The 27,407-nt window shown below is 45.0% G+C and overlaps 1 protein-coding gene across 1 annotated transcript in view; it reads right to left on the bottom strand.

Moving 5' to 3' along the window:
- The window catches only part of LOC138453804 (zinc finger protein 11-like), a 2,054,811-nt gene that overhangs the window by 1,822,468 nt on the left and 204,936 nt on the right, over nucleotides 1-27,407 (bottom strand). The window contains exon 2 of the mRNA XM_069606980.1: nucleotides 20,291-20,417. Coding sequence (XP_069463081.1) covers nucleotides 20,291-20,417 — 127 coding nt within the window. The remainder of the gene's footprint in view (nucleotides 1-20,290; nucleotides 20,418-27,407) is intronic.

The following is a 27,407-nucleotide window of genomic DNA, read 5'->3' as shown; positions in this document are numbered from 1 at the left end:
AGTGCTGGGGGGGGGTGGGCGCAAGAGGCCCCCTGGGCTAGGCGAGTGCTAAGGGGAGGCCAGGTCAAGAAGTGCAAGGGGAAAGCATGGAGTGCAGGGAATGAGGTTCCACCTGAGAAGTGCGAGGATAGGGCTGGATCAAGCTCAGTTGGGGTGTAGACTCTACCAGGCTAGTACAGGGGTAGGAAGCCCGGTAGGGCGAATGCAGATTTGGGGTGGTCAGGGGAAAACAAAGACCTGGTGCCCTGTACGACTCAGGTCAGAACCAGGCAGCCAGTCAAAATGCGGCAGAGGGGGACATTAGCAGGGGAGGGGGAGAGGGAAGGAAGAAGGGAAATGGAGGGCCTTGAGAAGCTTCCGGAATTAAGGAGATCCGGCTCTAGCCTAAGAGGGGCAGGGAGGCCATTCCAAAGGGAGGCTCCTGCAGAAGAGAGCGATCCACGCCCCACTCGTGACTTGGAAAAGCGTCAGATCTGCAGAGAGTTGGCTCTAAAAGACCGAAGGGCTCTAGGAGAGAGGTATTTAGGGTGAGAGAGTTGGACATAGTGGGGTCCGAGGGGCGAGGAAACCTTGTGGATGATACAGTATTGATCTCAGGGAGGGGCAGAAACGAATGATGAGTTATTAATCTGCCTCTCAAGATATTTATATAGTGCTGAATAAATAATGAGGCTATAGATACAGGTGGCACCCTCCTCGATGAAGTCTGAACAGAAGAGATAAAAAGAGTGGAAATAAATGTGTGCAAAAAAGGCCCTGTTAGGACCACAAAGAGAAAGGGATCTGATGTGGTCAGCTGAGAAGCATCTCAAGAGTGCCCAAAAGAAGTCTTCTTGTCACTACAGAAAGCTCTGCTTAGTTCTCAAGTATCGAAGCCTCCCCCTGAGGGTGCTCCATTGGAAAAATGTATTCACAAATCCCTTACCGTATTGGAATCTCTTCTGATCAACTTGGTAGATGACCAGGAACATTCCACTGAACATAGATCGAACTTAGATTAACTGTTTCTAACACGTATGATCGCAATAAACGATCAGACCAAGGGGCAGGTGCAGTAAAAACTATGGCACAGCCATGTGTCCTGTTTAATGAAGTAAATTGATTTCACAGCCTGTAAACATTAAGATCATGCAGGGAATATATCATACCTTAGACCACACCTCAACTTTACCCTTCCAATGTAGTTAAACCTGTTAAGGAGACACAGAGCAATTCTGACTACTAATATGTTGAAAGTGAGATGGATGGTAAGTTACGTTAACCTTTAGCAAGTGTCCCAATCGTAGATGCGAGTTAAGAACAATATAAAAAAAAAGCAATGCCAAAGACAGGATGGATCTTCAACCTGAGACTGTTCTGCTAGCCATACTGGTGATCTACGTTCCTCCAGTGAATTATGGTAAATCTGAGACTGCTAAGTCATCAACATTTAAAATCACCTCATTGGTACAACTCGGACTCGCAGGAAAACAAAACTGTCGCAAGAGACATTTTGGTTTGGATGGCTGCAACCTGTCAATGAGACATACAGAAAACACAACAAAGCAAGCCAGTAATTCTAGAACTTGGGTCGTTGCTTATAGTTTCACAACAAAATCAGGTTTTGAAACAAGAAAGAATCCCCTTGAGAATTTAGAAATCAAGGCCTACCAACTAACAATTTTAGGAAATGTGGCTTCCTAGCAACCCTCTGTAGTAGGATTTAGTTACGTCTCTGATAAGGGTCTTCTAAGTGAAAAGAAAAACTTCCCTCTCATGTTCCTTTTCCCCGAGTCACATTCAGTCCAGGCACCAAGTACTCGCCAAGTTCCCAGGATCCTCGCTATCCTTCTCTTCAGGCCATACAGTCCAGGGTTATGTCACTTCATCAGCACCAGATGTGATGAAGATTGAAATTAAGAAGTCTCAATAAGGAACAAGCTACTTACCTGTAACTCCTGTTCTCCAGCATTGGTATCTTTCATGGATTCACATGCTCATGAATATTTCCCCCGTCAGGCTGGGAATACTCGGTAATATTAAAGCAGTTTAGCTTTAAAGCTTAAAACCTCTTGTCACTTATATACCCTATTGCTGTCACTTTGGCTCATTCTGCCCCAGCAAATGAGATTAGCCCTCCTTAGCTACACCCCTGGTGGCCATCTTCAGATTTGGAAGCACAAGTAATGTGGCAGTAGGAACCAAGAACAGTATGAATGATACCAATGCTGGAGAACAGGTAAGTAACTTGTTCCTTCTCCGGCATTGGATCTTTCATGGATTCACATTCTCATGAATATACGATTACACAGAAGTACATTTACACATCCAATGGGAGGCGGTACAGCTCTACATAAGCAATAGAAACTCACCTCTAGAACACTCACCTCAAACAAATATGTTACAAATTATTGCTTGGCCGCCACAGGACTCCTCCCTGGAATCCCGGTCAATGCAGTAAAATCTAATGAAGGTGTGGGTAGACCTCCACCTAGCTGCCCTGCAGATGTCAAGCAGGGGTACACCAGACAAGAACCATGTAGTAGAGGACACGGCTCTGGTGGAATGTGCCCTTTGTCTACCTGGCACAGGCCTATTTGCAAGCCAATGACAACGTGAGATGCAGCCAGATAGCCACCTGGAAATGGAAGCCTTCAACAGGGACTTTCCTCTTTCAACAGGTCCAAATGTCACAAAAAGTTGTGAAGTTCTGCGAAAGTCTTTCATGTGTGCAATATAAAACTTCAAAGCATGGGCAATGTCCAGTGAGTGCAATGCCCTCTCGGTGGGAGAGCCAAAGAGTACAGGCAGAACCAGTGGCTCATTTAGGTGAAAGGTTTATGGAACTTTCGGCATGAAGGCGAGAGGAGTGTTTAGCACCACCCTGGACTGGTGAAAAGTCAAGTATGGAGGCTTGCAGGAGAGAGCTTGCAGTTCTCCAAGACGTCTGGCTGATGTAATAGCCACCAGAAAAACAGTCTTCCCTGATAGAAACTTTCAACAGAGCCCGGTGGAAGGGCTCAAATAGAGAACCCATTAACTTGTAGAGAACCACATTAAACTGCCATGCTGGTACAGGGGCCTTTACCAGAACAGATCTTTGAGGAACTCCTTAACCAGTCTGTGAGATCACAGGGAAGGCTTGCCAGCTGTGGAAGTATAGCAAGAGATAGCCACAAGATGACTTTAATGGATACGTATGCAAGCCCTGCTTTTGCCGATGACAGAAGATCTGGCAGGATTTGATTAGCCTTGATGCAAAGAGGGTTGAGCTGTTAAGAATGACAACACACAGAAAAGTGCTTCCAATTGTGCTTTTTATTTATTGACATTTTTTAGATAAACAACCATACGACAGCATGTGTCAACAATTCCTTCTCCCCCATTCCCTTGATACACTTCAGCAATTATACAATATACCATATACATTATGTCCTTGGTTATATATGTGCCATACAGTGAAGTTGATTTGTTTACATTGTTGAATGGCTGTTGCTAGTCATATCTCTCGCCACATCTTGTATGCACTCATGTTACTACGTGTTCCGTCCTGCCGGGCATGACTCGGTTTCAGGTGCGGGCAGAGCCGCATCTGTAGTGTCAGGCTGTTGAATCAAAACGTGTGTGTACGCATCCCACATGCTGCTGGCGTTGCACCAACCACGGGTTAGTGACCCCCACCCGTTTTCCATGTCTAAACAGTACATTATATCAGCCCTCCACTGCGATATTTTAGGGCTCCATTTCTCCCCCCATCGCATTGCAACCCGTCTTTTGGCCAATATGAGTAGCAGACCGACCAGCTTCCTGTTACGCTCATCAAGTTCCCACAGGGGCGTCGATCGGACCCGGACAGCTGCGGTCTCCACCAATGTGATGTGTAGTGAAGAGATGACAATCTGGATTGGGCCGCCTAATCTTGTCTGCTGGACTGGTAGAAGTATTCTCCTGCAAGTGGAGAAAGGGATTTAGCCACCCGTGGACTTTAGTGATGGCCCCCCAACAGTTCTCGTTCTCCCCACTAATCAACTCCGATATTCCCTTTTGGTAACCTCACCTTATGTTTTTAAATGATGAGTTCTCCATCCTGCATGGCATGCAGGGGCGCGTAGATACCAGTTACTTCACTGGGTTGAAGGTACTGGAGGAGTTCCGGAGGAATATTGACTCCAGTGTCTATAAAGTTCAAAGAGTTCAATATGTCCGATGTTCACTCTTGTTCCATTCCCTCGTTAGGTTGCAGCTGGGTCCAAAAGAATATTGCCTGGAGGCAGCTGATGGCGTTCAGGTAAGAGTCTGTATTACCAAACACTGTCCGGTAAAAGATGCACAAGTTTAACTTGCTGTATTCTCTCCCTTTATAGGTGCAGCAAAGGAAAATGCGGCGAATTAAAGAATAATACCTCCGGTGGTAAAGCAGGTAAGCCTATGGTGGCAAAGAGATTGTCCTTGTTGGTTTTCTCGGCTCACCTTGTTATTCCTTTTGTTTTCCCCCCAGGTGCTCGGTTTCTACGAAGAAAATGATGGAGGCAGCGCCAAGTCGAAAGATGCGGTGGACTGGTGAGTATAACAAGGCGCTGCTGCTGGCGAAGCGACGCGTGCTGAAATAATGTCCTTTCCAGGCTCGGAGATGTGCTGGGTCCGGAATCAGGTAAGGAATCAAATAATGTCTGTGATCTAACCTCTTCTCCTTTCTTTGCCTTTTGTCTAGGAGCTCCAGATTCGAGGCAGGCGTGGCAGAAGACTGGATGCTGACTTGCAGACACGGTGAGCGTCACGCTGCTGGATGCAGAATAACGCAAAGCATGGGCTGCTGTTCGGGCGTGGTTTAAATAGCCTGCAAAGTAGTCCCAGGTAAGAAGTTCCCCAGAACCACACCCGAGTGAAAAATAGTCCCTGTAATAAAATAGTCCCATCCAGGCCTCACGTTGGCTTGGACTCATTTGCAGCATGGTCTGCATAAGGTAAGTAAAGTCTATGAGCCTGGCGCCTATGGCCCGGGGCTGTTGGGGTTTTAATGAGTATCTGGATCCGTGCTCCCGGGCCTGATGGACTCGATCCGGATGCCCGGGGGTAGGCATCATGACACTTCCTGGTGCATTTGGCGATCCCTTTGGTATATCCTAGCAGGCCTATCAGAGGCTCCGGTCTATCGTCTGTCCTGTGGCACCACTGATCGTGTCGAACACCTGTTGCCAGTATTGATGTATGATCGGGCAACCCCAGGCCACATGGACGAAATCCGCCTGTTCTGCGCTGCATCTAGTGCACCTCCCTGAAGTATCAGGGAAATATTCCTTCAGCTTGGCGTGAGTGTAGTAATACTGATGTATGTATTTCAAATGAATAAGTTTAAATCACACGTTAATTGCCCCTTTTCTGGTGCCCTCGAAGCAGTATCTCCAAATATTATCCGGTATCTCCCGCACCAAGGCTATCTCCCATTTCCCCTTCGGTGTGTTTTCGGGCGATGTCTTAGATTGGATGCACATGGCATACAGCTCTGACGTCGTCCTGCGGCCTATGGTGCTGCTAAGCATTTTATCCAGCATGTGGGAGACCCCTGGTTTGTCGGGGAATGTGGTGAACACCTGACGCAGACTCAATTGCAATCTGTAATGTAGAAATACATCCAAAGCCGACATTGCCCCCTTCTCCCTCAGACCATTCAATGTTATGAACTTCCCTTCGGGGAATAGTTCTCCGAGGAGTGACATACCCAGTCTCTTTACCATGACTACAAATCTCGTCTCACTCATGACGGGGATCCCCAGCACATGCATTGCCTGGAGTAGGGGTGAATAAAGGACCTCCCCCCAATTTTTGTGCTCCATTCGTGTCCAGGCCCTGCAGGTCACCTCCACCAGATTACAAGAATGTTGTGCTCTACCCGGTGCTGTTAGAATGATCGACCTGAGCAAATCCGGTGCTGCTAACGCCCTTTTTACTTCCACATGCCTCCTCTACCCTTCCGTATTGTACCGATACTTAAGAAACCCAGCTTGTGCTGCGTTATAGTAGGTCTCAAATTTGGGCAGTGCGAGTCTTCCCGCATGTATAGGTGCTGTTAGTTTGTCCCAGGACACTCCAGCTGGTTTGCCCACCCATAGAAACTATGAAATGGATGATTTCAAACTACGGAAGAATTCCCTCGGTACTCCTATCGGGACATTCAACTAAATGTAATGGAACCTGGTGAGCAGTGTCATTTTGATGACGGATATTCGGCTGTACAGGTTAAGGGGGAGGTTTTTACATCTCGACATGGCTTCACAGGCTTGATATAGGGTTCTCAAATAGTTGTTATGATATACCACTTTTTTGTCCCTAGCTATATTGCTACCCAGATAGTAAGTTTGAATAATGTTCCATTGAAATCCCCACCCGTCCTGGTATTGTTCTACCTTTTCTGTTCACTCGCAAAATTACAGATTTAGAGGCATTAACCTTTAGTCCCGATATTTCCCCGAACCACTGGACATCTCTCATGATTGGGTCTACGTTATCCTTGGGGTATTTGACAAATATCACCATATCATCTGCGTATAGTGATACTAACACCCTGTGGGTATGCAGTCTAACCCCATGATGCAGATGCAGTTCTCTCACTCTCTCGGTCGAATGGTTCAATCGCCAACGCAAAGAGTAGCAGTGAAAGGGGACACCCCTGTCGTGTTCCTCTTTCCAGCGCCACGATTGGTGTCAGATGAGCATACACCCTCAGCCGGCCACTGGTTGTGTGTATAGCAATTTGACCATGGCGATGTAGTGCTCACCCATCCCCATTCACTGCATCACGGCGAACAAGAATAGCCATTCAACCGAATCAAACGCCTTAGTGACATTCAGTAAATTGGCCACAACAGAATCCTCGGGTGCCATGGTAGCGATCAGCCCAAACATCCTTCGGAGTCCGTATGACGTGGACCGTCCCGGGATGAATCCCGCCTGGTCTGCTTTTGACAAGCGAGATGCTAGGATCTTAGCAAAGATTTTAATATACATATTAATCAGCGAGATTGGGCAGTAAGAGGAGCAATCATTAGCAGATTTATCCTGTTTTAGTAATACTACCACCACCGCCTCCCTCAGCGTTTCCGGTAGGTATCCTGCCTTAAGACTGTGTTGGAACATTTCCAGCAGATGGCGGCCCATTTATCGGCGTAATGCTTATAAAATTCCACAGTGAACCCGTCGGGTCCCGGCGACTTCCCATTTGGCAGAGATTCTATAGCATTCAGCACCTCAGCCAGTGACAGGGGGCGACTTAGATATTCTCTTTGGTCATCAGTGCACCAATATAGGGCTACTTGATCTAGGTATTCCTCGATGATCGCTTGCAATTGGGAGGAATACAGATGGCTATAGAATTTGAAAAAGTGTCGTACTATCTCTGTGTCCTCGAACCAATCTTATCCTTGCTCGTCTGCTATTGCCTGGACCCTGCCACCCAGATTCTCTATCTTGGTTGCCCTTGCTAATGTCCGACCTGGTGCATTCCCCTCCCCATACTGACGAACATTGACCTTGTTTCCAATGTATTTAACCTCTCTGAGTGCTAGGGCCTGGTATTCTTGTAGTTGCTTCAGGATTTCAGCTTGTTCCCTATTTGTCGGAGTCAGGGTTGCTGTCTGCAGAATGCATAAGCTGCTCTCCTTGGCCGCCAGCTCCTTCCCAATCTGTCAGAGAATCCCTGCTTCTTTGGATATACATTCACCCCTTATCACGCATTTAAAACTTTCCCACAGCACCCCTGTGGACTCCACCGACCCCGTATTTATCTCGAAAAAAGTGTCTATCGCTGATGTTAGACTCTCTCAGAAAACTGCATATGTGAGACCTTCACTTTTGAAACGCCATGGGGTCTCCCTCTCTCCCGGCCCTGTATTCCCAGCGCCAGCATCGCAGGAGCGTGGTCCGACAAGGTTTGATGACGCTACCAATCCAATGACATGGAAGAAATCTATTAATCTCCAGCTATATAAAAGCGAAAGCAGGGCCACCCCGAGGAATAATCACCTTTTGGCGTGACTTGTTGCACCAAGTAAATTATTTGCATCTGTACTACACACAGAGCTCTAGAACTGGGCTATGCACTGTATTTTACTGACTATGTTCCAAACAGGTTTCTGTAAAGACTGCTCTACTTTACATAACCTCTACATACATAGGACCATATCTCAAAGAGCAATTACTGGAACTGGTGCTCCTCTTTATGTATCCTTCATAGATTACAGCATTTATAAATTGGGGTATTCCCATAGGGCCCAGGTTTTGGGTCCCACATTTGGAATTGAAAAGGAGAAGCGTAACTGTAGAACATGCAAACAGGTTGATCGAATACAAACCATTTGACATCTTTTTAACAGAATGCGTACATACTTTGACACAGTAAAATCTGTTAATTTTTGGGGTGAGGTGCATCACTGTTAAACAACTCTTTCTAGCAATAGTATCATCAAATTCAAGGAATGTAATTGAAGACGGAATTCTTAAAAAAAAGAAAATGTAACATGAATGCATGTTCAATTTTATTGTTACTGCATTTTCTACCTTTATGTCTAATTTTTATATTTCATATTTTTTATATTTTGAAGTGTGTAAAGTTGATTTTAAACTATGTCACACAACTAAATAAAATAAACAATGGCAGGCTTCACTGTGTTTCTAACTAACATGGTATTTCAACAACTTTTTATAAAAGACAGTTTAAAATATATTTATAACTGGGAGGCCAGTGGTCATTCACAGACAGGGGGCGCACCAGGCGTGTGAAGAGATGGGGCTTAATTAAGGCAGGAAAAAAAATTGGTCATGGCATGGGGATGGCAAAGAGACACTTCACATATGGTGTCAAAACATCCTTAAAATGGCCCTGAGACCAAAGGAAAACCCAGGCACGGTGATGTTGCAGCCCTACTCTAAAAAGATCCAAGGTCTGAAATACCTAGACTATAAGAGATTGTGGCCAGGGTTAAGCCGCCCTGAAGGAATTGTACCAAGTCGCTCACAGCTTCATTGGGTGTCCAGGACCCAGGACCCTTCCATAGAGGTTGCTAGTGAATGCTGCCTCTCCCAACATCCCCCTTTGGCTTTGGTCACTTGGTGTCCAGACAAAAGTGGAATCTTTTTTAACTTGGCAACTTTACGTGCCACAACCTACAAACATATCTAAATGCCATCTACTCTCTGCAGTATAAGGTGGATGAAAAGGCAAGGGGGTTGAGGGAAGACTAAAAAAGGTTTTTATTATCATTTGTAGTACTGCAAACGTCCTCAGGTACGGGATTCCACAATCTAGCTGCCAAGGTCAAGATTGTGCTGCCTGATTGAGCTTTCTAGGAATGATACAAGAAATAGACTTTAGAGACCTGGTCAACGTGTTGCATGAAGGACAAAGATGAATCAAAACGAATACAGAGACGGCGGACCTATGTTATAGAGGAAGGGCATCGATCTAATGATACCAGGTAGTTCAGGAGTCCTCTGACTCAGCTGAAGGCTAATTAGGTATAGGTAACATACAGGGCAAATTTGTTTTTCGATGGATTGGATTTGTGACTTATTATTCACCCACAGTCCTCCATCCTACATGCTGTTTCTGAACCCCTCCGGAGTGAATCCCATGTTGTACCCCCAGCCGGAGAACAGCCCAATGTAAAACAATAGGCACTGGGTTCGGACTAGGTAGCAGAGGAATAAAGAAAGATCCCTATGGGACCCCACAGACAATTGCAACTGCAGCTGGTTCAAGAGGGAAGAGCCACCCTTTGTGTGCTCCCACTCAGGAGAGATTGCAGCCAGATTGCTGGCTTCCTTCCCAAAATTATAGTTGAGAATAGGGTCCATTCAACCACTTTACCCCCACGTATTGAAACAAATATATATTTCCCATTCAGGATTCTAAATTGAGATTGAATGAGCAGGAGCTAAAACAACCTCCTGAGTTTTGGGCCTCACCCAGCAGGCAGAGCAAACGTATCGGTTCCAGGAGCTACCAGAGATGCTCCTTTAACCTTTTGTCAATTCTATATGAACCATTGTCTTTAAATGTGCATTACATGTGTTCTAATTCTTCTGAATTAACATTCTCAAATACTCTAAGTTAATGTCACATTCACATGTTTGGAATGCTCCCAGTAGCTGTTGGTTTCAAGCTAACCAGGTTCTACCCGTCTAGAAGCAGGAGCTAAATAGCTCCCAGCTCACCTCACTTTCGAACCCTGCAATGATAGTTCTTTGAATCAAAATTGTGATGTTGGAAATATTACTACAATCTACAACACTACAGGGTGTTGAGTTGAAGTGTCAGAGGTGGGGCATGAGAAATTCTAAACTCGTCCTGTGGTCTTGGAAGTTTGAAGGAGGCAATAGAAGGGAGAAGACACTTAGAAATATCAGAGTACTGGAGCACGGGTGTGTTTGGACCAGCAACTGGAGATTGAGTCCATGCTGTATTGTGCTGTTTTCCATAGGTAATCTGCTCCGTGAATGAATGTGCTTCCCAGTTGACATCATGGGGACTTTGTTATCACACCCCCTAGCTAAAGGCGGTTAGATGCAACGGGTTCAGTTAAGTCATTCTGGCTCAAGTTCTCATTGAGCTGCCTGACTCAATGCACATGCCCTTTGTTTTCCTTAGTGGACTTCGCAGTCTCACAAATCTCTGGCTCCCTGCAAGTCCCTCTCACTCAGTTGTTCTCCATTAGCTTTTTGTATCCTTATACCCAGGTCAACAGGAATCCCCACACAGCGATTGTACCCTGGTTGCAACCCACCTCGTTCTTTCTGGCGCTACTCTACAACTAGCCTCGCTCTTCCTACAATGATCTTCTTCCTCTCTTCACACCTCTGTTAACCGCCCGTGTTCCCACTTTCTTTCTCTTTTCTACGCCTCTGTTGCTCCTCCAACTCTGCCCTTTCCCTTGTGGTGGTACTTTTCTAATACTCTCTGACTTTACCATCCTCCAATGCCGTCCTCTGTGGCACTTTCACCCTCCTTCCTGGTTCGCATTTCACACTTCCCCTCTATCAACCTTTCTTAAAACCATTTCACAGCGGGCTTGCTCTTGCCCACTTTTATATTAAAGCTTGTGCTGCGATAGGGACAGTGAAGATCTAATCAGGGATGACTTGGCCCATTTGGTGGAGTGAACTGGGGATCGATAGTGGCCATTGGGCACATCCCTTGTACGTATGTGCCCATTAGTGTTTCAATGCTTGTTGCACCAATACGGCTCAGAGGCCCAAAACTTTAAATCAGGGGATCACCAATTTGGATTTTGCTAGCCCAAGTCATGGAAGTGGGCAGATACCACCACTGTTGCACTGGGTTTGTGTAACGCTTGGATTCCACAAACCACTGCCGCAGATTGCAGTATCAAACTGTGTACGAAACTGCAAAGAGTACACTGCAAGGTCACGAATGCATCTGCAGTTTAACATGCGAACCGCATTCACTTGCGATCACTCTCCCTAGTACCCTCGGTCATGTTCCGTGCTCTCAATTGCCAATTATGATATTTAGGGTCTATGCCTGTCATAGTGACACTGTCTGCGTGGAGTCATCCACGTGTTGGGCTTGTTACTTAAGAAGACCAGGAGGGAGGGGGTAACAATCAGTCATGTGTTAGGTCTTTGACTTGTGAAGGATGGTGTACAAAGGATGAGACCAAATGCCATATTGAGAGTTCACTTCTCTACATCCGATAAAGAAAAGGTAAGAGTCTGACATGTAACAGGAGCACCCACAGGCCTCTGGGAAGCGTGTTAGCTAGGACTTTGAAATCACTGGAAGGGCTTAGGTTGAAGTGAGTCTGACAACAGACCAATGCCTCAGAGGCCGGGGATGCTTCAGACATGTGTCAGCGAAGTGCTATAGAACAGCGTATAGGTGATATCAGGTCCATATGATCTGACCCCTGATTATCTGTAGGTGAAAAGAGTGGGAATAGTGACTAATGATGTTGTGATGTCTGTTCAAACTATCTTCTAGTGTATTGAAAATCTGTATGCATTTCTATTCACATGTTTTTCTCATTTTCTGTCTTACAGTTATCATTCAATCCTGCGATTATTAAGGAATTAAGGGTGTGATTTGGTTCCAAAAAGGGTTCAACATGGAGACCGATCTCAGGCCATCATTATGTCCAATCCTATTTGGCAAAAAGGGCACCTCGATAATCGGGAAACGGGGGCCTTGTCCTCATCTGCTCGGGAAATCTTTTAGCTGATGGAGCACATTTCACAATAAAGTGGTGCGATGATACTTCAGATGGAATCACTTCTCCCCAGGTGAGAACCGCTTCCCATGAGGCTAGGGAGGTGAAGCTGCTCACCAATAGTTCCCCTAGGCGTGGTAAAATGCAGGAGGATCTCATTAGGAGGGACTCCTCTCCTGGGCATAAGGATGTATTTGGGAGGCACAATCCCTGTGAAACCCCACCACGAAGGCTAACGATAACACCCAAATCCCAATTGACATAAGAGCACCTCCAAAACAATGTGTTTTTATGAAATATCGAACCTATCTGACGACAACATTATTGAGACGAAGAAGTGATTAAACACGCTACATTTGAGCAGGACGAAATCTAGAACAGCTGCTGTTGATAGGAAGGACATTACTTGGGGGCCATTCCCGCTTTTTAATAAACTAAACAGCAAAGAAGGACTGTGTTCTTCGTCATCCTCTGACCCGTTAGGCAATGGCCCATGTGGTTCTGGCAAGCTGCAAGCTTTAATACGCCTGGAGGGAGAACCAGGCGACAGAGGCGGCCACATTGAAGTCTGGAGAGCAGGTGCAGGGCTTCGGGAGACAGCAGCAAGACTCTTCTCCAAGGATTAGAAGACGAATATTGGTACGCCCGAGAAGTGTCTTGCGAGTCAGTTGGGAACCGGCATGACAGACTGGCAGAGACAGAGGTGGTGGCACGGCTGTAGTGGGTGGACCGTTCAGTTCCACAAGAGTGCTGAGACCGCCTACATTAGCGTACAGCCAAACCGCATAGGTGACTATCAGGAGAGAGCAAGAGACTGTGGTGGAGGCATAATCTGTGACAGCAGAGCCCAGAGGTCCAGCTGCTACGCCAAGGTGGTCCACAATAGCCCGAGGAGGAGAGAGGCAAGAAGTGAAGGACTATCAAAGCAAGAAGCTGAGCTAAGAAGTGTGGACCAGCGCAACCGGTGAAGAGGCCCCCTGGAAGAGGTAAAGGGAACACGCACAAGTCTGGGAGGGTGCTGGTAAGTTACAAGACTGCGAACCATAAGGAGTTACAGAAAATCATAAATCATTGAGTAATACAGTTCCCAAGCCAGTTCCACAAAAGTCTGGTACTGAAGAATCGAGAGGGAGTCCAGCAACAACCTCATCGTCCCAGTGGGGGCGGATCAAGAATCCTGAAAGATAGCGCAGGACCAGCTAGGAGAAGGGAGTCATTTTCCTAGCCCCACAGGAACTTTTATGGAACTTTTGCTTTGAAGGAAACCTTTTTGATTTGAATAACCTGAGAGGCGTTTGGGCACTTTGTGATGCAGGAGAAGAACTCCCTTCTGGATACAAACAGTAGCTGGACTTTATGGTATTTTTTTGTAGTGAGAGGGATAGAATAGGAACTTTTGTAACCGGGACAGTGCCTTTTTGATTTGACTCACACAGATATCCTGATGAGCACCAGAGTTTCTTATGTTTAGGTAGGTAGGGAAACCCCCTTAGAGTTAGGGTTAGACAGGTTAAGTTTATCAATTAATAAAAGTCTATAGCAACTACTATTGCAAAAAAAGGTTGGAATGAAGGTAATACTGAAACAGAAGTAGTACAATTTATTGTAATAGATTTTTGTTGCATAGCCGCATCCGCTGGCTTTTGCATAAACAGTAAGTAGTTGTAAACATAATACACACATCAAGAATACACAAATATATAAAGATATAAAGTGCAGTGTGCAGAAAACGAAATAGGTGCATCCCCAATTCTAAAAGCCTAATTTGCAAAAGATGCCTTCACCTCCTAATCAATAAGGACAAGAGGGTCTCCAAATTGATTCACAATTTAAAACATAAAAGTATTAAAATCAGGCACACAAGCATGTTTGATTACATTGCACTCCTATATTCTTTCATTATGTCAACTACTATGGCACCACTTGGTTAGTCTCGTCATTCTTCATTGTCCGGTGGTTGATAGATCCCTGGCCAGTAAAATCTTGTTATCGCGTTGTCTTGGATTTTGTCTATTTCATGATGTCCAGCCAATAGATTGAAGTGGGCCACTTCACTGTGATTCAGAATGGAGAAGCAATTAGTAATAAGTGGTCCCAATGTATTTGATACATCGTCCATTCTCACCAAAGAAGGTTTCTCAGCCCCTTTCTCTAAAGGAACATTTCCTCGAGATCCCCCTCTAGCAACCGATAATTTTGCTGGGCAGAAGCAAAATTGAAACAGGTCTCTAGGTTTCACAAGGAGCTTGTCAGGGGTGGGTCCTCTAGTTTAGTATGGGGGGCCCAAACTCCCCTCACTGTAATTTCTATGGAGAGAACTTCTTGTATGTCCAATATATATATGTTCACAGATAAATTGGGTGATCCCTAATCCCTACTGATCCGGATAGGGGGAAATGGAATTTTTTTTTTTTTTTTAAACAATTTTTATTGATTTTATTTCAACAACCAACACAAGCCAAATTTACAGTGCATATAATAATATAATAATACTTGAATACACATCACATTATCCATATCCACTGTTTCACCCATTCCCACCCACCCTCCAGAGCCTACTCTCCCTCATGTTCTGTTTCTCCGCCTTGCGGTAGGGATACTGTTTCAATGTTTTCTGTTTGATCCCAGTCACTTGCTTCATCATGCGTGAGCCCAAATAAATCAGCTATTAGTTGTTTCCAAGCTATCAAGGTTCCAGCCTCTTCATCCCCCCCCAACATTCCTTACTTCCTGCCTTACTGCAGTCTCTGCCTCTGCCCATTTCTGTAGATTTTTCCACCATACTTCTATTCTCGGTCTATGGCATGCCTTCCACCTCATAGCGATTCTTCTCTTTGCTAATACATACGCCAGGTCTTTCAATTTGCTCACATGCTTGAGTTTACGTGGTCTAGGAAACCCTCCTAACAGGCAAGCCCACACTGTGTCCACAACCATTTTGATTCCTTTTTCCTCCATCGTATGTTCTATTTGTCCCCAAAATCTCTCTATTATTGGGCATGACCAGAACATGTGTACCATTCCGGCATTTTCTTTGTCACATTTGGGGTATGACTTTCGTCCTGTATTTTTAAATTTGGGTATCTTTTGGGGTGTCATATACGCCCTGTGAGTTATTGTAATCTAGCATTTCTTGACACTTTCTTGTGGTATCCTTGAGCACGCTCCCACATCCTGTCACTCATTGGGGTACCCACTTCCTCTTCCCAGTCCTGTCTAAGCTGTACCACTTCCTTCCCCGCTTTGGTCATCATCAGCGCATATATTCTAGATATTTCATGTCCCTCCTCTGCTATGTCATATATTATGTCTATAGTGGCGTCCGGTTCATCTGCTAGGACTACTTTAATTTGCTGCACCACCCTATGGTATGTGATATACTGCCCCATATGCAACCCCGTATCCGCCACAAGCCCCTCAACGTCCTTTATACTCCCCTCATGCCAAATGTTGCCCATTGTTGCTATCCCAACAGGTTCCCAGTGCTTCCTAATTGTTAGTCTTAGTTGCTTGTCTTTTCCCGCCAGAGCAACTAATGGAACGTGCAGGGAACACGGGGATGGATTCTCCATTATCTGACAGGTTCTCCGCCATATCTCCCACCCAAATGTCATCATCCTTGGGCGTCCTTCCATATCAGATCTGAGCAACCACATCATTTCATTGAGGAAGAATGGGGCACAGTCCAAGCGAAACAGCCTGGATTCCGAGGTCGGCTCCTCAGAGAGCTATTTAGCTACATATTGAAGTTGACTTACTATATAATAAATCTCGTAGTTAGGTAATTTTATATCCCCTCTTTTGTACCCCCCCCCCATGTGAGTTTTGTTGCTTCCAAAGTGCTACTCTGTTCCTTGTCCCATGCCAAAGAAATTCCCTGCATATGCTGTTTATTCTGACAAAGAATTGCCTAGGTATCAAATATGGGATGTTCCCAAAATAGTGCAACAGTCTCGGCAGGACCACCATTTTAAGCATTGGCCCTCACCCCATCATCGCCAAGGGGAGCGTAAACCAGAAATTCATACTGTTTTAAATATTCGTAATAGCTTTCTGAGTGTTATGTTGGTGCTCTGCTTCCACCGTATGATATATATCTATTTCCAGATATCGGAACGGGCTGACCTCCCATGGTATCTGCAGGATGGATAGCTGCTGTAACGGGATCCCTTTATACCTGCCCAGTGGAAATACACAAGATTTTTTGTGGTTCACAGGTATGCCTGAAAGCCTTGCAAATCGCTCCATCACTTTCATGACATACTGGAGATTTTCCTCAGGGTAGCGTAAATACAACAACATATCATCGGCGTACAAGGAAATTAAATGCGGTTCCCCCTTTATGGTGATGCCTATTATGTCATACTGCTGCCTCAGGTATAATGCCAGGGGCTCCAAGGCCAAGATGAACAGCATGGGAGACCACGGGCATCCGTGCTTAGTGCCCCGTAGAGCTGCCACCTCTCTGATATCACTGCTCCTGTCTTAACCCTGGCCAGCGGCTCACTATACAATAGCTTGGCCCACCTGAGATACCCCGGTCCTATTCCATAATTGGTCAGGGCCGCAATCAGCCATGGCCATCTGACCGAGTCAAAGGCCTTTATTGCGTCCAACTAAACTATTGCCATCTCGCTCGCATCCCCGTTTGCATGTTCAATGACTCGGTGGAGTCACTTGAGATTGTTGGATATGTTCCTATTGGGGACATAGCCTGTCTGGTCGGAGTGTATTAATTTATTAATGACTCTCCTCATCCTGTTTGCCAGGAACGCCGTCAATGGGAAATGGAATGGCTAATCAGGAGCACCATAACCACATTCCCAGTAGTCCTGGTCACCTGCTATTGCTCTTATGTCAATGCTGTGGTTTGAGGCTATTCTACCATAGGTGCTCAGGGGTACATTGATCTTCAAATCAGTGGAAACAAAAACGCAAACCCCATCCCTTACCATTGTGACCTACACAGTATAAAGATCAAACCTGGAGGCCCCAGAAGTGGCCCTATATGGGAGATTGTTCTTATCAGACATGAGGATCACTTTGAGTGAGGGTGGTAGAACGCTGTTGAGGATGGGACCCTTGGGTTAGTCCCATTGATTCAACTTTTAACATCAGCTGTGAAAGAAGGTTTAACAAAAGACTCAAAACTGTTAGGCGAGTTGTACTGCTAAATTATTATACAGCACTAGAGTGGAAACAAGGCCTACAAATCAGGACCAGTTCACAAATTGACATTGTGGAAGGAACAAGAGAAAACACGGGAAAGTGAGAGGGATGGTCCATTCTACGATCCCTAGCGCTACATCGCCCTAGTCTAAAATAGTTTGTAGTCAGGGTTAGGCCTCTGTGAAAGAATCACAGAGTCACTCACACTTCCTTTAGGTTACCAAGAGTCAGAACCCTCCCGTAGAAGTTACTAGTGTCTTTGGCCCCTCCTGGGCTTGGGTTCCTTGGCATCCAGCTAACAGCTTATTTTTTCTCCACCTGTCCGGTGTGGATTAAAGTCATTATGATAACAACCCCAGCCAAGGGCAGGTATATTTGAGTCATCCTGGCCCAAATTATCTTTGAGCCCGCTGGTTCAGATTTTCAGTGTACAAGTACTCTTTCTTTTCCTTGGTGGGCTTGGCAGTCCTTCCAGACCTTAGGGAAAGGGCAAGATGGAGGCTAGCTGTGATCCATAGTCCATCTTTCTCACTCTGCCTCCTTCATCAGCTTTCAGCTTTTTGGCCCTTACGAATCCTCACACCAAGCTCAATAAGGCTCTCCACTTCTCTTAACAATCTGTACCCTGTTCTGGTCCTACTGCCGGTCTCTAAGAAACTCTTCAAGCCGTTGGCCCTCTTGGCTTTACGAGTGCTGGTTTTCTGCTTTGGACCCTTCTATACACTTACATCTCCTCTGACCCGTCTCAGTCTCCAGCCTCAGCCTGCCTCTGAAGACCTCCTCTTTCCTTTCTCCATGTCCCTCATCCAACTGCCTCCTGTTTATATGTCCTTCTCCTTTTTCCTCATGTTACCCTCCTCCAACTCTGGCCACTCACTGGTACTTCTTACTTCCTCCTCCTTCTCCTACTCATCATCTTTGATCTTGCTCACCGCCAACTTTGTCCTCTTCATGGCACTTCTTCCTGTTATCAGGGATGCCTGGGCAGAGTAAAATGGGGATTCAATGGTGGCTGCTGGGCCTTCCCACTGCCCATGTGTGCTAAGAGTGTCTGAATGCCGTTGCAGCCCCATGGGCCCAGACTTTAAACATAGAACCCACCATCTTGGAATGAAGTGCCTCTTTCATGGCGGTTGCACAATCCCACCAAGGATTTTTCCATGTGCCTTTGTGAGTGTCTCTCTATTTCCCATAACTACTGCCTCCGATTCCCAAGTCTGCCCAAAGTTCTGCACGTGTGCCACGCTGAGGAGAATATTCTATAAGATCTGGACCACGTCAACGTTATAGCCTGCAGACTCTGCTTGCTTGGAATCTCTCTGCCCAGTGTCATGTGTTGTGCTTGCGGTCTTCACCCATTGAAAGCTCTGTATGTGATCTTCAGGGTCTATGTCTCTTGTACTAAGAGTATATGGGGTAGAGGGGTAATGTAGGTTCTCCAGGTGGTAGAGTTGAGAACAGGCAAGGCCCCGGGTGATCCCTCCATATGCCACCTACGGTTGTAGGTCAACTGGTCGAATCTAAATGGTCGACAGGACAAATGGTCGACACGAAAAGGTCGACAGGTAAATGATCGATTTTTTTGTTTTTGTTTTTTCACAATTTCTTTTTTTTGGGGGGGTTCCCCCACAACCCCTTTTTTTTGCTAAAAACCCCTTTTTTTCCCTAAACGAAAACCTAAAAAAATATATATAACTAAAAATAAAATTCGATCATTTGTCCTGTCGACCAAATTGTGTCGACCATTTGTCTGTCGACCATTTGACTAGATACCGCCACCTACATGGTCAGCATCGGTGAGTGAGCAGATTTACCCAGCACCCAGTGTCCCTCACACCCCAGTTCACAGCCTCTCACTTGTGACTTTGTCACAATATCCGTTTGGATAAACCCATACACAGTACTCACTACTAGGTTTTTGCAGAACATTATGGCTAGTTACGGTCAATCAAACCAGTTTGGGTAACATATGTTAAGAAAACTCTGTGAAAACTGGCTTTTTAGGGAATTACGAGCCTATCCTCAGAAGATGGTAACAAAGAGACATTGCCAATTATGTGACTCCAAGAGGGTGCAAGCAGTTTTCAAAGTCATCATTATGTTCATACTGATCATGAAAATATCTAGTCAAAAGAGAGATATTTTAAATAACCGAGACGTACAAGAGGAAAACTTGGATAAAACATTGATTTAACATGCTCTCAACTGGTTCCACGATTGCTAAATGGGTTGGGGAATAAGAAAAAGAGTGTATCTGTACATGTGATAACTCCTCAGACATGCCTGCACCCGATTCTATTCTGTCCACAATACATAGCAGCAAGGAAGAGGATATTGGCACCAAACCAATGTGGCTTGGAACCACATCACTATATCTCTATATTCTAGAGGACGGTGTGTGCTATAACAGTTGGACTACAATGACATTAGGCTAGGGTGGGGATGCATTCCACAGCAGTATGAGCTGTATGACCTAATGTAATAAAGTAAATTACCACTTAACACTGTAAAAATATGGGTCGATATTTAAGTGCCATAATAATGTTAGCTGTGCCAATATATATTTTGAGGGTGCATTTGTATTTTAAATGTTTTTATTATTGGAGATATTTAATCTATTCTATGACAGTATTATATTATGTAACTGTTTTTATTCCGAAATATACTTTTGAATGTATACAAATAAGAAAATACTGGTAACAAGGATAAAAACCATGACAAACAGCCTGAAAGTAAGGGTGTGGGAAGAGATAGGGCCAGCTCATCCTGGAGATATCGATTACATTGCATCGCAGTAAGGGCAGACACAGGTGCAGCAACTAGGCCAAAACCAAGTTTAAAGTGCTTTTTAATTCTCATGGGCCTAAAATAATACAGCATAGAATTCAGGTCACATACTGCAGCTAGGGAATGACACTTACCCAGGGAGATCAACACTTGGTGAATTTCCATCATCGCATTCTTGTAAAGCTCCTGCTGCCACTTTTGTAAAAGCTTCCACTCTACTTCAGAGAAGCAGACCGCAACATCATGGAAGGTCAATTTTGCCTGTAACAGAACATCACATATTCAGTCAATGTATCACAATGTGGTTTATAACGACTATAAATACAAAAGGGGGATTCCCCTCAAATTCTGTTAACTACAACACATGTTAACTTCCTTTTAATCAATATGATGATCTAATTCTAAAAACTAGAGACATTTCGCAAAGTTGTTTTTATCTAATAAAATGGTACTGTAAAAAATTACACTTTTTAAAAATCTCTTAATATAGAGGCAAGACTTGTGTGAATTACGTTTTGAAATTGCACAGATGAAAGCATTTTGTTTCTAAAGTCTCTGTATAAGGAGATTTAAAAAAGGTGGTGATGGATAAACAAAAAAAAAGAAATGGATCATCACTGTAAGCTTTTGCGTTTTTAGCACTTATAAGTGTACGTGATTAGCAGGCACACTCAAGAAGCGGGCAATATTCAAGCTTATTCAAACATATTTTAGTCCGAAACAATAACAGACTTGTAACAAAGACTGAACATTAAAACGATAATACAGAAAGAGCAAAACGGTTCAGCAACAGCATGGGCATAAAAAGGAGGAAAGCAGTAAATGGCATTTTGTCAAACGACGAAGCGGCGAAGTGGGTTAAAGAAAACAGGAAATGGTATGGTCAGGTAACAGGTCTGTGTAAGTTCCTTCTCAATATTCCTTAAATCCTTTAAATGTGGAGGAAGTAGGCAAAGAAGGTGATCGCTCACGTTTATAGCTGTAGTGCAACATGTGCGTCTTGGGAACTGTAGTGTATTTTTATTTTTGCTATCACCTTATGCATGAAATCTGAGCATATTTCCAAACCATGTATTTAATAAGAGCCACTAGTGTAATGCATTTGAAATAAGGCAAGAAGTAGGATTTACATCTTTCTCAGTGCAGAGAATAATATTTTGGTTTGGATTTCCCGAAGCCACGCCAAGCCTTATCTTTGTTATGGTTCTTGCAGGTACATCGTGTAAACGAAGTAAGACTGTATTCCAGTGGTCGAAGTGTATGAAAAGAAGTAGGGGAACTATGTTCCCTGCTGGCCTGCACCCACTCCCTACAAACCCCATCATCACGTCATCTCCCACACACAATACACACCACCAAACACTTGCACCTGCTGTTTAAGGGGACGTTCAGTGCAATGCACTGAAAGGGAAACTTCTTCCTACACTTTTATTTGAAAACAAAACCATTCCGGAACGGTTTCTTTTTAAAATAAAAGTATAGGAGCTGTAAAAGGTAATTTAAAAAAGTAGAGGAGCACCGCTCCCGACCGCTCCCGCTCACTTTGACCACTGCTGTATTCACAACTTTTCTGAGACGTGTGCCAAAGTGCCTCTGCAATAGTAAATAAAACGGATATTGAAAGAACTACCGAGAACTGAAGAACAGTACTTCCTTGTACCTTGAAGCTGCAGAGCAGCTTGTATAAGTGGATGAAAGGTGCATTAACCTTGTTCTCAACATAAGACATGCATTACTTACCGTAAAAGCGTTTCTGATGATGGTATCTACTTACAGTCACATGCTGTGCATATAGTCCGACATCCAGTGGTCACCGCGGAGTATTGCATCTTGTCTTTCGAGAATCGAAAGGGGAAGTCGACATGGGCATGCCTGTAACACTATTCCTATCGTGACATGTAGTGTACCCAAAATCCCTCACGCGCCGAGGTCCCTCCGATTGTATTTTTTGTGCCGTGAGGGAGCCTATGACCATCGTGAGTGAGTACAGAAAGAGAGAAGTAGTAAGACGTCTATGTTCCTTCCATACAGAGGGGAGGAAGGGTGGGCGCATGTGAATCTAAGCAGATACAATCATCAGAAATGCTTTTACGGTAAGTAATGCATTTCTTCTGATGCTTGTTAAACTGCTTAGAATCACATGCTGTGTATAGACTAGCGAGCAGTACCCGGAGTGGAGGTGGGTTGTGAGAAGGAACAGTAGTGAAAAGATGTCTTAGTACTGCTTGTCCCACCTGAGAATCAGACCTAGAATGAGTGTCTAAGCAATAGTGTTTTGTAAAGGTGTGTACAGAACTCCAGGTTGCCGCTTTGCAAATGGACTCAAGGGGAACATTTGCAATGAATGTGTCAAGACTTGCTGCTTGCGTGGAGTAAGTATACCTCCGTCCCTAAGCAACTAACAGCGATATACAATGATCTTCGCTGTTTGGAGATTAGGGCCACAGGTGGCAGGAACAGGAACCCGGGTCCTCCAAGTGGCTGCTGTAATGGAATGCACAGGTTAAGGGAACAGAAAGGTAGAAATTACAGTAACCAATGTAGGTAAGAAGCAGAGGGTACCTACCAGGATGTATTCTGCAGGAGCAGTGAAAAAATGGGGGGAGGAATGGGGTAGAGTGTTTAGGAGTAGACCTGTTCCCTCAGCAAGCCCAAAGCATGAGACAAGGACAACCCGAAAGTCGACAGTCCCTGGGGCTCACTGGAAGCACCTGTAGAAGCAAAACAAAGTCCAGGCGAGAGACTAGTTGTCTCTCCAAGAGTCAGGAAGAACCAAACGCGTGGTTTGATTAGGAGTCCGTGTGACAAAATTGAAAGGAAAGTCCAAGCTCAATCCGTATATCCAGTCCATAGTCTATCACCAGAAGAAGGCTGTAGTCCGTTAGGAGGTACTGGTGGGAAAAGACAAAGGAGTCCAATGTCGAGGTCTGTGGTCGAGAGGTTAGCAATAATCCGAGGTTCCAGGTAACGAGACGCCAAACTGTTGCGGCAAACAGCTGAGAAGCACTGTGAGACAGAGGAATCGTAGCTTTATGCTCGTTTCCATGGACACCCGAACACGTGATCGCGATTGTGCGTGCCACGTGTCTGTTACGCTTACCTGGTTCCCACAGGGGCGTCGATCAGAACTGGACAGCTGCGGTCTCCACCAACGTGATGCGTAGGGAAGAGATGACAGTCTGGACTGGCCCCCCTAATCTTGTCTGCTGGACTCATAGAAGTATTCTCCTGCAAGTGGAGAAAGGGATTTAGCCACCCGTGGACTTTAGTGATGGCCCCCCAAGAGTTCTTGTTCTCCCCATTAATCACCTCTGATATTCCCTTTTGGTAACCTCACCTTATGTTTTTAAATGATGAGCTCTCCATCCTGCATGGCATGCAGGGGCACGTAGATACCAGTTATTTAACTGGGTTGAAGGTACTGGAGGAGTTCCGGAGGAATATTGACTCCAGTGTCTATAAAGTTCAAAGAGTTCAATATGTCCGATGTTCACTCTTGTTCCATTCCCTCGTTAGGTTGCAGTTGGGTCCGACAGAATATTGCCTGGAGGCAGCTGATGGCGTTCAGGTAAGAGTCTGTATTACCAAACACTGTCCGGTAAAAGTTGCATGAGTTGAACTTGCTCTTTTCTCTCCCTTTATAGGTGCGGCATAGGAAGTTGCGGCGAATTAAAGAATAATACCTCCGGTGATAAAGCAGGTAAGCCTATGGTGGCAAAGAGATTGTCCTTGTTGGTTTTCTCGGCTCACTTGGTTATTCCTTTTGTTTTCCCCCCAGGTGCTGGGTTTCGACGAAGAAAATGATGGAGGCAGCGCGGAGTCGAAAGATGCGGTGGACTGGTGAGTATAACGCGGCGCTGCTGCCGGCGAAGCGACGTGTGCTGAAATAATGTCCTTTCCAGGCTCGGAGATGTGCTGGGTCCGGAATCAGGTAAGGAATCAAATAATGTCTGTGATCTAACCTCTTCTCCTTTCTTTGCCTTTTGTCTAGGAGCTCCGGATTCGAGGTGGGTGTGGCAGAAGACTGGATGCTGACTTGCAGACACGGTGAGCGTCACGCTGCTGGATGCAGAATAACGCAAAGCATGGGCTGCTGTTCGGATGTGGTTTAAATAGCCTGCAAAGTATTCCTAGGTAAGAAGTTCCCCAGAACCACACCCGAGTGTAAAATAGTCCCTGTAATAAAATAGTCCCATCCAGGCCTCACGTTGGCTTGGACTCATTTGCAGCATGGTCTGCATAAGGTAAGTAAAGTCTATGAGCCTGGCGCCTATGGCGCCAGGACAGATTTCTATGATGAGCCAACTGAGTCCAAACAGCCCCCAGCTGGGGCTGTTGGGGTTTTAATGAGTATCTGGATGCCTGCTCCCGGGGCTGATGGACTCGATCCGGATGCCCGGGGGTAGGCATCATGACAGCACTCCCCTCCCCCCCCAAGGCCCCTCCTAAAGTTGTTCTTCCCCTTGGCCCTGGCTTGTCTGGGAAGTCCCAATGGAGTTTTTTCACCAACCGAGGAGCATGAACGTGGTCACTAGGTTCCTATGGCCTTTCTTGTAGTCCGTAACCTTCCAGTCTTGATTTAACCATTTTAGAGTCCAGTATGTCTTTTACCTTGAATTCAGGTTCTCCATCTATTAGGATGGGGTCAGGTGGTTTGGTTAATCTTGTCCTGGGTTGAACTGGTTTTAGAAGTGAAACATGAAAGACAGGATGAATCCCCATATTTGAGGGTAATTCTAATTTGACGGCCACTGGGTTGATAATAGCCTTAATGGTGTAAGGTCCCAAATATCTAGGATTAAAAGTCTGAGTTCCTTTCAGAGGAATATGTCTTGTAGCCAGCCAAACTTGGTCTCCGATTCGATATGGTGGGATCTCACTTCTATGTTGATAAGCATTTTTCTTGTATTTCTCTTTTGCTTGTTTCAAATGTTTTGTTGCCTCTTTAAAGGCTTGTGTAATAGTAGAATGCAGATGAGTTACTGCCGGCATTTCTAAATGCTGGGGCGAATCGAGTTCTGAGGTTCGATGATGATGTCCATATATTGTATAAAAGGGGCTTTGTCCGGTTCCTGAATGTACAGAGTTATTGTATGCGTATTCAGAAATCCATAAAATGTCCTTCCAATTACCTTCGGTTTGGTGGAGCATACAACATAGGTATTGTTCAAGAGTCTGGTTGGTTCTCTCCGTCTGACCATCGGTTTGGGGATGGTGACTGGTTGATAACCTTACGTTGATTTGTACCAATTGACAACACTTCTGCCAAAATTGTGAAATGAACTGACTACCTCGGTCAGAGATCAATACAGAAGGAAATCCATGTATTTGAACAATATTTGAGAAATTCCTTGGCCAAGATTGAAGCAGAAGGTAATCCTTTTAAAGGAATAAAGTGGGCCATCTTGGAAAAAAGATCCACAATAACTAGAATGGTGTTGAATCCATTACATGGCGGTAGATCTGTAATAAAGTCTAAAGACAAAGTGTGCCATGGTGTGGGTGGAATATCTAAAGGTTGTAAAAGACCAGCTGGTTTCTTCTTTTAGCTTTTGTTCTGGGCGCAGATGCCACAAGACAGTACAAATGACTTTACATCTTTTCGCCAGGTGGGCCACCAGAATTGTCTTTTAATTTTAGCTTCAGTTTTTGCAATACATGGGTGCCCTTCCATCAGAGCTTCATGGTAAATGACTTGTTCTTGTAGTTCCTTGTGTGGTAGAACTAGACGCCCTTGATAGTAAGGTAGGTCATTGACAACTGAATAATCTTGGCCCTTTTTTAACCCAGTCCTGCAGGGCTTCTGAATCGAAAAGTTGTTGGACCTTTAAATGAATATCTTCTAAGGTCTGTAGAGTAGTTATCCCAAGAATTCTTTGTTCATGAATTATAGGCACCGGTTCTGGGTTCGAATATGTTTCTCCCATCCCAATTCGGGATAAAGCGTCTGCCTTACCATTCTTACAACCTGGTCGGTAAGTGATCACAAAATTGAATTCGGCAAGGAATAAGGCCCATCGAAGTTGACGCGATGATTGGGCCTTGGCTGTTTTTAAATACTGCAAGTTCCTGTGATCGGTGATTACAGTAATATTATGCCTGGCACCGAGAAGATAATGCTGCCAAGCCTTGAAGGCGGATTTGATGGCTAACAACTCTTTATTGGTAACCGCATAGTTTAATTCGGGGGCCGAGAATTTTCTGGATCAAAATGCTACTGGATGAAGTTGACCGGTTTCTAGATCCTTCTGGGACAGGACAGCCCCCATGGGTAAACTGGATGCATCGGTTTGAACTATGTATGGGAGCTCGGGGCGTGGATGCTTTAAGACAGCTGCCAACGTGAATTTCAATTTCAGTTCTTGGAAGGCTTTTTCAGCCTCTTCGGTCCACAAGAAGCGTTTGTTTTTTCGCAAAAGTGCTGTGATGGGGTGTACAACATATGAGAAGTCAGGAATAAATCTGCGGTAGAAATTAGCAAATCCAAGCATGCTTTGCACCCCTTTAACTGAACTGGGTGATGGCCACTTGAGAATTGCGTCCACCTTTCGAGAGTCCATTCGGACTTCTTTTGGAGTCAGGCTAAATCCAAGGAATTCAACTTCTGTAGCATAAAAAACAAATTTTTCCAATTTTGCATATAACTTGTACTGGCGTAGTTTCTCAGGGACTGCACGAACATGCTTAACATGGTCTGATTCTGAGGAGGAGTACACTAGAATATCGTCTATGTATACGACAACACAGACGTCAATGAGTTCACAAAGGACATCGTTCATAAAATACTGGAAGGCTGCTGGTGCATTGCACAACCCGAAGCGCATCACCTGATATTCGAATAATCCGTACTTAGTGCGAAAAGCAGTCTTCCATTCGTCGCCCTTCTTTACACGTACCAGATGATATGCCCCTCGGAGGTCTAATTTAGTGTAGATGCAAGCATCCTTTACTTGGTCTGGTAGTTCGGGGATCAGAGGCAATGGATATTGGTTCTTCACCGTGATCTGGTTTAATGCGCGGTAGTCTATGCACGTTCTGAGGTCACCTTCCTTTTTGGGCACGAAGAATAAAGCTGAAGATGCAGGGGACTTAGATGGACGAATGAAGCCATTAGCAAGGTATTGGTCCAAGTATTGTCGTAGGTGATGATTTTCGGGTTCCGTAAGGGCGTAGATTCTACTGCATGGAGGTTGTGCACCGAGTATGAGGTCGATTTGACAATCGTATGATCTATGAGGTGGTAAGGTGTTT

Source organism: Ambystoma mexicanum, chromosome 4p, assembly GCF_040938575.1.
Source record: "Ambystoma mexicanum isolate Mex_15411 chromosome 4p, UKY_AmexF1_1, whole genome shotgun sequence".
Classification (NCBI taxonomy): domain Eukaryota; kingdom Metazoa; phylum Chordata; class Amphibia; order Caudata; family Ambystomatidae; genus Ambystoma; species Ambystoma mexicanum.
Note: the sequence above shows the minus strand (reverse complement) of the source record. Positions and strands in the feature narration are given on the sequence as shown.